Source organism: Coenobita brevimanus, chromosome 23 (genome assembly GCF_032717465.1).
Source record: "Coenobita brevimanus isolate Jiangsu-jjx chromosome 23, ASM3271746v2, whole genome shotgun sequence".
NCBI lineage: Eukaryota > Metazoa > Arthropoda > Malacostraca > Decapoda > Coenobitidae > Coenobita > Coenobita brevimanus.
This window is the reverse complement of record NC_136976.1, coordinates 71,571,301-71,584,370: the sequence shown is the minus strand read 5'-3', so window position 1 is coordinate 71,584,370 and position 13,070 is coordinate 71,571,301. Positions and strand designations below refer to the sequence as shown.

At 40.4% G+C, this 13,070-nt stretch overlaps 3 protein-coding genes across 3 annotated transcripts; all 3 read left to right on the top strand.

Annotated features, from left to right (window-relative positions):
* Positions 1–1,624: 1,624 nt before the first annotated feature.
* On the top strand, positions 1,625–2,598 carry LOC145392785 (uncharacterized). The gene is made up of 3 exons (XM_080267074.1): positions 1,625–1,636; positions 1,870–2,088; positions 2,359–2,598. The coding sequence occupies exons 1-3, from the start codon at positions 1,625–1,627 to the stop codon at positions 2,596–2,598; spliced, it is 471 nt and encodes a 156-aa protein (XP_080123200.1).
* Positions 2,599–6,142: 3,544 nt separating this feature from the next.
* Positions 6,143–7,436, top strand: LOC145392784 (uncharacterized). Its single transcript, XM_080267073.1, has 3 exons — positions 6,143–6,232; positions 6,683–6,928; positions 7,197–7,436. Exons 1-3 carry the CDS (start codon positions 6,143–6,145, stop codon positions 7,434–7,436), a joined length of 576 nt encoding a protein of 191 aa, XP_080123199.1.
* A 4,131-nt stretch (positions 7,437–11,567) lies between these two features.
* Positions 11,568–12,712, top strand: LOC145392783 (uncharacterized). Its single transcript, XM_080267072.1, has 3 exons — positions 11,568–11,660; positions 12,042–12,278; positions 12,473–12,712. Exons 1-3 carry the CDS (start codon positions 11,568–11,570, stop codon positions 12,710–12,712), a joined length of 570 nt encoding a protein of 189 aa, XP_080123198.1.
* The last annotated feature ends 358 nt before the right edge of the window (positions 12,713–13,070 follow it).

Sequence of the window (13,070 nt, the reverse complement as noted above, 5' to 3'; positions counted from 1 at the left end):
GGACTCACTAAGAACTTGGAGTATTCTAAATGTTTCTCTCAATCATCTTATTATGACAACCATTTTTAGATAATGCAGTCAAGGAGATAAAGAGAACTGCCAGGCCGCTTGCTTCTTTCGTAGCTCACATGCCTACAATATCGCCGACCTCCGAGTTACGACGTCGCACACATTGTACTTATATTATCTTCATAAATTTATTTAGGGCTGTCAGATAGTTATTTTAGCATATACTGTACACATTATAACTGTTTTGCTAGTATTTTCATTAACTTATTATTACCTGTCCAAAAGTTAGGAGTGACCAGAACTTGAGATTAGAAGGAAAAAAGTGTAGAATTTAATGAAGCTGGACATTCTGAGACTGACGAGTGAAGGAAATGGATAATGAAGTTGGCCTTATGCCGCTGACCACTGCCCCTACACCCACGGCAAGTTTGCTTAAGGTTGAGTAAAAAAAAAAAAAATATTCACTCATCTGATAAAATGCTTCCAACAAAACTTAGAATTATGTATATGCGACAGTGTTAGGTTTCACATATCTGTCTTGTTATATATCATGTTATACACAAAGGACTTTTACCGAATGTACTTTATAAATGCATGCATACATTCATCTATCTACCTATCTATCCATCTTTCTATCCATCTATCTGTCTATCTATCTATCTATCTATCCATCTATCTCTATTTAGTAGCATATGTATGTAAAGACATTGTCTAAAACAAAGCAACAAGGCAACCAAACTCTTAATTGCTCTGATGGTGATTTATGGGAATTAATAAAATTTGGTCTCCTAGTCTCCAGGACAGTAGAAGAAATACAGATGGTTTGACTTAATACCTGTTTATTTTTGTATCGTTACGTATTTTAAGACCCAAATTGTGAAGCTCAAACTGGTACTCTTCCATGCACTCCCACTGAAGTTTCAAATCTGTGTGAAGTCACTCCTCAGATTTTTAATAACTGGTCTGCGACTCAAAACTTATGCATAGTTGACATAAAAAAATCACCTTACATCAGTTATCAATGAACCTTTAATGATGTAAATAAAGAAATAACTAAGACAGGTGATAGAAAACGTACCGCCTTCCCCAAGACTTGAGTAAATAGGTTCCTGAGTACTGGAAGGCCTGTATTACTTCTCAAGCAATAATTGTTACCAAACGTATACCGGTACTTATACTTGCAAAACCTCAAAGTTATTATTACGTCCTTAAGTAATAGAAGTTGATACCTGGGTCTCTCATAACTGGAAAAAATGGCCAAGGGAAAACATTTGAACTTACAGTGACACCAGTAAAAAAAAAAAAAAAAAATACAATTATTGTTCTTTTTCCAATACAGCTGAATGAAAAAAAAAAAAAAATGACACCAAAACAGGTTATGAAGATGGTATGTTCGAGCACTGGCTGAACCATAACAGCGTATCACGTCAGTATCGACACATTTTTGTCATGTGACTGTTCTTTCCACATTACGTCATAATGACCATAATTTCCTCAATTGAATGAAACAGATCAGGTGAAGGGAAGATCTTGGCTAACCAAAGGGCCCACGGAGGTATAAAGACCCGATGGTGATCAAGGAGCAGACAGATCATCCTCTGGAGCTCAAGTAAACATGCGCTTACCGGTGAGCTTGTGTGAAGATAGATACGATTCACGAGTTTGAGCTTTTAATTCAATATCAGTCTACTTGCACTGTCAGTGCCAAGAGTGATATCTGAATTACGTATCTAAAATTTACTAATTCGTTTAAGTAATTATGCAATTCCTACCTATATATTTTTCATTCAGTACTATTATCAGTTCAAAACTGCTGGAGAAAAACTGAACCCGCATCACTCGTTAATATATCACTGACAGGTGCTGGTGACATCCCTGTTGGTGGCTGGTACTGTGGCCCTACCAGGAGGCTTCGGTGGAGGAGGATACGGAGGAGGTGGTGGTGGTGGATTTGGTGGAGGCCACGGTGGTGGAGGCGGCGGTGGGTTCGGTGGTGGTCACGGTGGAGGAGGTGGCGGTGGATTTGGTGGAGGATATGGTGGTGGCGGTGGAGGTGGTGGAGGATATGGTGCCATTGCTGTGAGTATGAACTCATTTCAGATTTATTATCAGATTTCTGGTATACTAAGGTTCCTCATTTGCCTTTTCAAAGTGCCCTTTAAGTTTTATTCAAGCCTCCCTCTGCGTCCTCAGGTGCCAACCCTGTAGCCTACAGCTACAGCTACGGGGTCTTTCTTTACTAAGTCTTATTTAAGCCACCCCTCTACGTCCCCAGGTGCCAACCCCGTACAGCTACAGCTACGAGGTCTTTCTTTACTATCATATTTAAGCCTCCTTCTGCGTCCCCAGGTGCCAACCCCGTACAGCTACAGCTACGGGGTCTCCGCCGGCAACACCAACTTCGGTCATGACGAATCTGGCGACGGCTTCGGCAACGCCCACGGAGGGTACTGGGTCAACCTTCCCGACGGTCGGCGGCAGCAAGTCAGTTACTGGGCCGACGGCAGCGGGTACCACCCGGTAGTGACGTACCAGGGCACCGCTCGCTTCCCAGGTGGTAAAGGCGGATACGGATACGGTCGACGATAGTTTCCTGGACTCACTGGCACTGCGGCTCCACGTCTATTGACCCACGTTACTTTCCCCGACCATGGTAGAACATCAACTGACAATCACACTGGAGTGTGTGGCACTGTACAGCTTATCTCTTCTATGTAAATAACATGGACAACTATGAAGCTTAGCTGTATCTCACTGGATTATACGGCAGTTCTTGACTTTGGAATGGTTCAAGTATCATCATCAAAATTATGTGCTGGAAATAAAACAATGAGAAGAACAGGTATTTTTATTAATTTGCATGTACCCTTTTGCACATGGGCAGATCGAGTGAATGGGTTGAAAGCAGTTTTGTTTATTTTCTTTTTTATTAATGTGAAACTCAGTCAAGTTGTGCCACTTTGGTACTGGCAACGTAGTTTTCGAAACAGCACATTTATTTCTATAGTAGGTGTATTTTAAAAGGAGTGGGTGTTGGTCAAGGAAACCCTCCCCTCCCCTCTCTCTCTCTCTAACACACACACACACACACACACACACACACACACACACACACACACACACACACACACACAATAGATAACGACGATGCAAGGACTGTCCCTCGAAGTTACGGACATATTTATTTGGGCCAGTAAATCATGGCTTGAGAGCGTCTGTTAAAACTGATTGATAATGCCATTTGGTAAGCACGGCGTTGTTATAACTTCAAAGATACATTCACTGGTTTTTAGCATCGTAATGGCTGCTCGGGAGGTTCTGCTTTCCTCACCCCATTAATTACTGACTGAAAATTTATGCCACCTACTGTTTGTGTCACTAGGTATTTGTAATTTGGCATCTGTGTAGTTTTCAGGGGAAGTAAACCTGTAATTTAACGCAATAATTAGTTGTCAATAACAGGACTCCCACGTCAGTTTATATCTGGATGTTTACTTTAATAAATCAGTTTTGCGTTAGGGCTCCAAGGACAGGTCGAGGTGTGTGTAGTACTGGCAGACACAACAGTTACACGGAAACATAAAATAAATACAAGTTGCAGACGAACATCAGATACAATCAAGTACTGTACACTATAACACACATTAGTCGAACTTTGACCTTGCCCTGTGAGCTGGATTTTTAACTAATTGTTCTCAAAATCGAATCTCCTCTTCTTCGGTTTACCCCTTATTCTTCTACCAGGTTTGGTTTAAATAATCTTGCCCTGTGACCTTTATCTTTGACATATTGTTCTTAAAAAAAAAAAAAAAAAAAAAAAACTATTAAAGTCCTTTTACTGATCCTCATCATTTCCACTCATTTTCGTTTATGTCACATTAAAACTGCCTTCTTTCGTTCACACACAGACGCACACGGGTCTAACTCTGACCTTGCCCTGTGACCATGATATTTGACTGGTTGTTCTCAAAATAAGACTCCCTTTTTTCTTACCCTGTACTCAGCCTTTCCACCAGTCTAAATACTGTAGGATCAAAACTGCTTAAGTCCTTGACCTTTGTCTTATTATTCAAAAAAAAAAAAAAAAAAAAAAAAAAAAAAAAAAAAAAAGAAAAAAAAAAAAAAAAGATCGGATATCCACTTGGCTGACTCTGAACTCATGCACCAAGTTTGGTTAGAACTGGATGAAAACTGTGAGAATATTATTACACTGCAACTCTGTTCCTTGCTTATATAGCCAGCCAGTGACAGACAACGATATTGGGATGCTCGTCAACATCTGAAATATTTCACCAAGAACAGACTTGTTTTATATATATATATATATATATATATATATATATATATATATATATATATATATATATATATATATATATATATATATATATATATATCCATCTATCCATCTATTTCAACAAGAACAGACTTGTTTTATATATATATAAAGTATATATATATATATATATATATATATATATATATATATATATATATACAGTATATATATATATATACATATATATATATATATATATATATATACAGTATATATATATATATATATATATATATATATATATATATATCTAGCTATCCATCCATCTATCTTTCTGTCAAACTATATCTCTACCTATCTAACTATCTATCTATATAAATAAATGAATAAAAATAAATAAATAAGTAAATAAATAAATAAATAATTTAAATAATTAATAAGTACAAACAATCAACGACATAACAGTTCCTAACAAAGATGTTACGTTGGATGTTAATGACTGTGTTATAAATGTCCTTATGACTATCATGTAATCACTGAAGATTATCTAAATAATAAAGTCAATCTGTGTATGAGTGTGTGTCTGTGCGTTTGTTCGTTTCTTTCACGAGAACGGTAATAGATATCGACTTTTTTTTTTTTTTTTTTTTGCATTAGGTCGGGGTAGGTCCAGAGAGCGAGAGAGTAATACCTAACAAAAATTCTGGCAACTGAGCGCGACGCTACAGCGCAAAATTACCGGAAACCGCGACATGAGAAAATATGAGAAAAGAGTTTGTTTCTTTCACGAGAATGGTAACAGATATCGACCTAATTCTCTTTGTGTTAGGACGGCGTAAGTCCATGGGTTGGCCGAAAATTACCAGACAAAAAATTTGGCTATCGCTTGCGATACGACGGCGCGAAATTTTTGGAAATCGCGACATGAGAAAATAAGAGAAAATATTTTTTCAGACTTTTTGGTCAGCATTGGTCATTGTGGACTCAATAACGGTATGGAAACAAAGACAATGGCATCTGCAAACAAGTTGTGATGGAAACGCTGTTAATTAGTCTCAGTGTACAGAAAGATATATTGATCTATTGATAAAGTAACAAACCTACCACACTTTTTAATTATTCTGACATTGATTTATGGAAATAAATCAGATTTGGTATCCTAACCTCCATGATAATATAAGAAATATAGATACTCTGAAGTAATTCCTTGTTCCTTTTTAGCATTAAGTAATTTATTACCCAAACTGTTGTGCTCAGGCAGGAATTCTATGTATTTCTGGTCAAATTTACGTCAACGTGATGTTACTCTTGACATTGTAACTAACAGGTATCGTCTCAGAACTTAAGCAAAGTTTTACTATATGCCATTCACAACGTAGCATTCAATGATCTGAGTAAAGAAAATAATAAACAGACATAGGTGATAGAGAACATACCACTTTCCCCAGATCCTGATCTGAACAGCCTGAAATGTTCGAAAGTCTCTGTTATTGCTTTAGTAATTTGTCATCAAACGAGCACTTGCAAAAGTTCCTGAGTAAGAGAAGATAATATCAGAATCTTTAATAAAATAAAATGAGTACAGCAAAAATGTGAACTCACAGTAATGCCTGTAATATAATAATGAATGCTCTGTCTTCCGTCTCCAATGTAGCTGACTCATAGCTAATCTACAATTCGTTTTTCTGCACAAAAGATTTTAAAATAATAAAAGTGCAGGTAACGAAAATATGGGTTTATGTGGCCTGTATGAAGTTTTTAAGTAGAAAATAAGGACCAGAGAGTGATCATCCGCAGGGCCCTTCTGTCAAAAAAATAAAAAGAAAAAAGAAAACTAACATCAACCACACGAAAATGAAGGAGAGGGAGGCCCCAACCTTTGATGTTATAACAGGTGGCAAAGATGCTATAGTTGAGCTCTGCCTGAAGCACACACCGTATCATGTCAGTGATCAGTTCAGCCTGTTACATGTGACTCTCTCTCTCTCTCTCTCTCTCTCTCTCTGTATTGCAACACAGTGACCGTAATTTCCTCAACTGAATGAAGCAGCTCAGGTGATGGGAAGGCCTTGGCTGTCTGAGGGGCCCATGGAGGTATAAAGACACGATGGAGATCATGGAGCAGACAGTTCAGCTTCTGGAGCCCAAGCAAACATGCACTTATCGGTGAGCCTGTTAAATATTTACTAGTGTTACAGCTTTTAGTCTTCATTATTTTTGTGCTTGTTGTGTTTTGGACTGAAGTTAACAATACTATTTTGGAAATCAGTGCTCACTCCTTGTTTAATAATTTGCAAACCCTTCCTACCAATTTCGCATTCAGTGGCATAATCAACACAATAACTGCTGATGGGGAATACTATATCGCTGTTTCATATAATATCACTTGTCCAGGTGTTGGTGACGTCACTGCTGGTGGCCGGTGCTGTGGCCCTGCCAGGAGGCTTCGGTGGAGGCGGTGGAGGAGGATACGGAGGCGGTGGTGGTGGTGGATTTGGTGGAGGCCACGGTGGTGGAGGCGGAGGTGGAGGCCACGGTGGTGGAGGCGGAGGTGGAGGCCACGGTGGTGGAGGCGGAGGTGGCGGCGGTGGTGGTGGAGGATATGGTGGTGGAGGTGGAGGAGGTTACGGTGCTATTGCCGTGAGTATGAATTCGTTTCGTATGTTTCTAAATTCTTGGTAAATTAAAGTTCCTCAGTTGCTTGTTGAAAGTATTCTTTACTAAGTCTTATTTGAGCCTGCCTCTGAGTCCCCTTGCTCCAATCCCGTACAGCTACAGCTACGGAACCTTTCTTTACTAAGCTTTATTTAAGCCTCTCCTCAGCATCCCCAGGTACCAACCCCGTAAATCTACAGCTACGGGGTCTTTCTTTACTAAGTTTTATTTAAGCCTCCCTCTGCGTCCCCAGGTGCCAACCCCGTACAGCTACAGCTACGGGGTCTCCGCCGGCAACACCAACTTCGGTCATGACGAGTCTGGCGACGGCTCCGGCAACGCCCACGGAGGGTACTGGGTCAACCTTCCCGACGGTCGGCGGCAGCAGGTCAGTTACTGGGCCGACGGCAGCGGCTACCACCCGGTAGTGACGTACCAGGGCACTGCTCGCTTCCCCAGTGGTAAAGGCGGATCCGGATACGGTCGACGATAGTTTCCTGGACTCACTGGCACTGCAGCTCCACGGCTATTGACCCACACTAGGTTTTCCGATTATGCTAGAGACAGAGTGATAAGCACGAAAAAGACACTTATCAAGGGTTCTTAACACTTATTAATATTCTCCTCTTTGGCTATACATGTGAACCTAAGGCTCTGCTATTATATTATTCTAAGAGAATTTTTGGCTCTGTACAGGTTTATCTCTGCTGTTTAAGTAGTATGAGGTATTGTGAATTGTAAATGTGTTTCACATTGGGTTCTTTGACAGTCCTTGGCTGGGGAATTCTTCACGTATATGCAAATGTTTATGTTAGAATTATTTCCTTGCAATAAAAAAAATAAATGAGGAACTGGGGCTTTTCGTATTTACATATATTCTTTTACACACAAAATGATCCAGTAGGTATGTTTAATGTAATTCATGCCTGTTGATGTTTGATCATTATGACATGCGTATGATTTGTTTGAATCTGGTAATGACAACAATAACCAGCGAAAGAGCAACAACATATTTGAGTCTATGGTTGAGATTTTCAACCTTTTACTCCAATTGCCTCATTTTCTACATCTTCCCTGACTCATCACCCCACACTGGTGACTGGAGGTATTTCCTTAACAAACAATTAGGCTTCTGAGAATTTAATCATATGCCTACTTCTAACATTTTAAAATAGGAATGGCACTGATGACTTACATTATAAAACAGTATGCAACAAGTCTTTCCACCTACCTCCTGACCAAAGGTATCTATGAAAAAATGCATGAATTTTCCCAGAGTTAGCCTCTGGTGAAGTATTCCCTTATAGGCTGCACAAGGTACCATTTCTCTAATACATTCATAACAGGCTAGAGAGCGTGTTCGAATCGAGCTTTCTCATTACCGTAGCGTGTTTGAAACTGTATAATATATGCCTTGCTTGGGATGGTTGTTTTGGCATTTGGTATTTTGCACTGTTTTGTGTGTGTGTGTGTGTGTGTGTGTGTGTGTGTGTGTGTGTGTGTGTGTGTGTGTGTGTGTGTGTGTGTGTGTGTGTGTGTGTGTGTGTGTGTGTGTGTGTGTGTGTGTGTGTGTGTGTGTGTGTGTGTGTGTGTGTGTGTGTGTGTGTGTGGTTTTGCATCATTTTTTAAAAACTCCTTTTGATCTATAACTAATTTTGAAGGCCTAAATCTAAAATCTGATATAGGCGTCTGGAGATACCTAACCCCGATACATACATAGTTTCAGGTCATTCGCTGCAGAAATAAAGTCGTGAGGGGATAGCAACTGGACGGTGGTAAGAACGAGAACACCAGTATCAAGAGGAAACAGAGGAAAAACAATGCATTTTCCCTTCAAGATATGTAGGGTGAAACGTAAAATCAACATCTGTACGTAGTGGTCCACAGATTGAGTTGTTCTGACAGGGATGCTGAGAGTAACACGTCTTCTGGCCTCGTACATCTCTGTGTTGTTATTAAATTGATACAGACGTGGGGAAATAACTCCAATTTGTCTTTGATCCTTATAAACTGCACTAGAAAATACCCCTAGACCTGGAAATCTCCCTAAACCTGGAAAAATAACCATCTTGGGGTAGGTCTCTTTTCAACCCAGTGACCCTGACCTTTGACCCAAGACCTTCTGACCCTCATATTCAACCTTGCCCTAGATGTGATCCATGGCTACCAACCTACAGCTAAAGAGGTTTTTGGGTCAAGGCCTTCAAAAGAAAAAAAGAAAAAGAAAAGGAGACTGACATACAGGCAGAAAAAAAGTTAAAGCATAAACAGACCGGCCGACAGACAGGCAGAAAATTAGTTAAGCAAAGACAGACAGACCAACAGACAGCAGACAAGTAAAAACAGACCGACCGGCAGACAGACAGACAGACAAAGTTAAAGCAAAGACAGACCGACAGACAAGAAGAAAAAAGTTAAAGCAAAAACAGACCGAGCGACCGACAGGCATTAAAAAAAAAAAAAAAAAAAAAAAAACGCAGGCATGACCTATCTCGTACATCAGCTCTTATTTATCTTCCTCAGTTATTCTTCTTCTTTTTTTTTTTCAGTCCTCGTGGTGAATGGGTTGTAATTTTGGTTGTATTTGTCTATGTGTCTACCTGTAGGTCCTGTGACTTGATGTCCTTAACTGGCCCACAAACTTCGTTATTATGTACAGTCTGTTCACTTTAACTAGGCGTAAAATTAGCTTCTCCCCGTCTTGAATGCTAAGCTATAACACTAAAGTATGATGCTAGTCACGAAGAAGTTATATGGAAAGACTGTATGGCCGCATTTTTGTCCTATTCTGCCACTGATCTACATGAAATAAGCAACAGTAGGACGAAAATCTCCATTAATTTAAGGCAAGAGAAATACAGACGGGTAAAAACTGGCCGTCTCTAGGCAACCTCAAATGGGCAGTATTCTCGCATCATTGTTATTCTAGTTCTTATTCATTTATTTACTTATTTATTTGTATTGGCATCGTTATGTATTTTTATGTACTACCATCCATTATGACCGGAATATATATACGTAAAATAAAGACAGGAAAAGGGGAAAAGGTGGTGAGTCGTCTGAGTGATACCAGACGAGCAAAAAAGATGAGGATGAATCATAGATAAAAAAATAATCGGTAGATGTTACATGACGGAAGAAAATCAAGAAAAAAAAAAAAGGCTACAGATGAGAATGATAGATGGAAAAAAGTGATGGCCAGAAGGTGATACGAGAAGGAAGAAAAATAAAAGACGAAAGCGTAAACAGGAGGGAGGGAAAGAGATAGAAAATACCTACTGGATGAGAAGGGGTACGACAGTGGCATCCCCATCTTCGCTAAATGACTAAATCTTAAACTGTACATTCCCTTTGAAATTATGCAATGAAGGAGAGAAATATGGCTAACAGGCATAATTTCCAGTTCTACTTTAAGAATACAATAGATTTCAGGTCCAGTTACAGCACTTCATCGCTTATTAATGATGATAAGGTTAACAGACTCCGACGAAGTACAAGAGAAGACGAGACTATAACAAGGCTAAATCCCACAGCATCCACCAAGGCACGGAAGCTTTTCATCCACTTTATCCAACCAGCTCGATCCACTATCAGTCCCCTAACCTCATCATCATCCATGTCACACTTTCTCACACAGTCTTTTACCATAATTATTTGTATTGTTCTTGGCCTACCACGCTTTAATTCAAACTCATTCACGTAACCTACACCATTTCCACCACTCTACACATATTCTCTACATATGACCTTATTATCCAAGCACACCCTCTTCTAACCTTTTACAAACAGATTAATTTTTACCCATCTATAGAGAAACACAGTTTTTTTTTTTTTCCTTTGAACTCAGTGTACTTCGCACATTCCTCAACAGTGCCTTTTCCACTGCTGTTAAACTGTCTGACTTCTGGCAGTCGTAACACACAACAAGAGGAGGTGCCAAGGCACCGCAAACCAATCCCCGGCAGTCATTTCAGTGCTGACGTGTAAACACAACAGGATATCTAGTCAAAGATGCCACATATTAAATTTGGTTAAATCGGGTGAAAACTGACGATTTGATGCCCATTTGAAATTTTAGGCCCGACTCACCTGACATTGACCACCCTACAGCTAACTTCAGGGTGACCCCCTTGATGTAATGAGCCATGTTATAGGATGCGGATTTGAAAGATCAACTTTTAGGTTTTGGTTTCATGTCGATATGACGAATTTGAAAGGAGTTATGACGAAAAAACGATTTTTTTCTACATTTTTTGGGCCTACAGCCTAGGCCTTGGCCCAATTAGGCCCAAAATTTAATCAAGTGATTAGGTCATAGCCCATCATCCCTGCAATTTTAGTCAAAATCGTACCATTAGTTTTCGCGTAAAATTGTTAACAAACAGACAGACAGACAGACAGACACAGACAAACAAACAGACAAACCGAGTGAAAACAACACCCGTCCCCGAGCCCCTCCGGGGCGAAGACGGGTAATACCAAAACCACCACACGTCACACAATTCTCCTGCATCATGCATAAACTCAGACCTCTGTTAATTGTTAAATATAGTATAATTCATTCGTAAAAGCTGAAATCCGGTATCTGGATCGTGCCGATTTCGCTTAAAGCAAGCACCATAACATGACAATTTTCAATGAACCTTGTGGCATCAGTGATGGCTCACTCTGTATTGCGTCACATGGACCTTCATTTCTGTGGAATGGAGCAGAGCAGGTGACGGGAAGACCTTGGCTGACTGAGGGGGCCATTGGAGGTATAAAGACTCGATGGTGCTCATGGAACACACAGTTCACTCACTGGAGCTCAAGCAAACATGCATTTATCGGTAAACATGAGATGATTAGTTAAATACTCATTTTACAGCTTGATTCTCCTTTGTTAATCTTTTGAATCAACGTTATGACTTGAGGCATAAAAAAAAAAAAGAATCTACATTTTTTTTTTTACTGTACCGTTCTCTACTGTATTTGGCTACATAATACAAAATGCGGACAGTTATGATTTCTTCGTATATTTCACATTTACTAGTATTTTCAGTGCCAGAACTGTGAGATTGAGAGAGATACCTACAACAATCGCTAATTATTACTCCAGGTGATGGTGATGTCCCTGGTGGTGGCCGGAGCTCTGGCCCTGCCAGGAGGCTTTGGTGGAGGAGGTGGAGGAGGATACGGAGGTGGAGGTGGTGGTGGATCTGGTGGAGGCCACGGTGGTGGAGGCGGTGGTGGATTTGGTGGAGGACACGGTGGAGGTGGTGGCGGTGGGTATGGTGGAGGCGGCGGTGGTTATGGTGGCGGAGGCGGCGGTGGAGGAGGTTATGGTGCCATTGCCGTGAGTATAAACTCATATAATTTTTTCTTTCCAAATTCTTGATAAATATTGAGGTTACCCAATTGCCTGTTCAAAGATTTCTTTACCGGGTTTTATTTAAGCCTCCCTCTACGTCCCCAGGTGCCAACCCCGTACAGCTACAGCTACGAGGTCTTTCTTTACTATCATATTTAAGCCTCCTTCTGCGTCCCCAGGTGCCAACCCCGTACAGCTACAGCTACGGGGTCTCCGCCGGCAACACCAACTTCGGTCATGACGAATCTGGCGACGGCTCCGGCAACGCCCACGGAGGGTACTGGGTCAACCTTCCCGACGGTCGGCGGCAGCAGGTCAGTTACTGGGCCGACGGCAGCGGGTACCACCCGGTAGTGACGTACCAGGGCACCGCTCGCTTCCCCAGTGGTAAAGGCGGATACGGATACGGTCGCCGGTAGTTACTCGGGCAAGCTGATTCTGCAGTTGTCTGTCAGATAACCCGGCGATGTTTAGTTGTATAATAACAATCCTGTTTTTCCTCTTTTTTTTTTTTCTTTTGAAATTGTGTATAGACGATTGTAAGTTGTCCAGTACGTGTAATGAACCTATAGGCTGGTAACTTTCTGACGAAAGGACTTTTTTGTTTCACAGCCACTGAATCGTGCTAACTTGCCAGCATCGTATTTTCCTCAGAACAGTATATTATAACAAGGAATCTAAACCATACTGCATTAAGAAAAATAAAATGCTTTCCCTCAGGTACTGATTTTTAATCAATACGATTTTCTTATTATGTGCAATATATCTATGAATGTA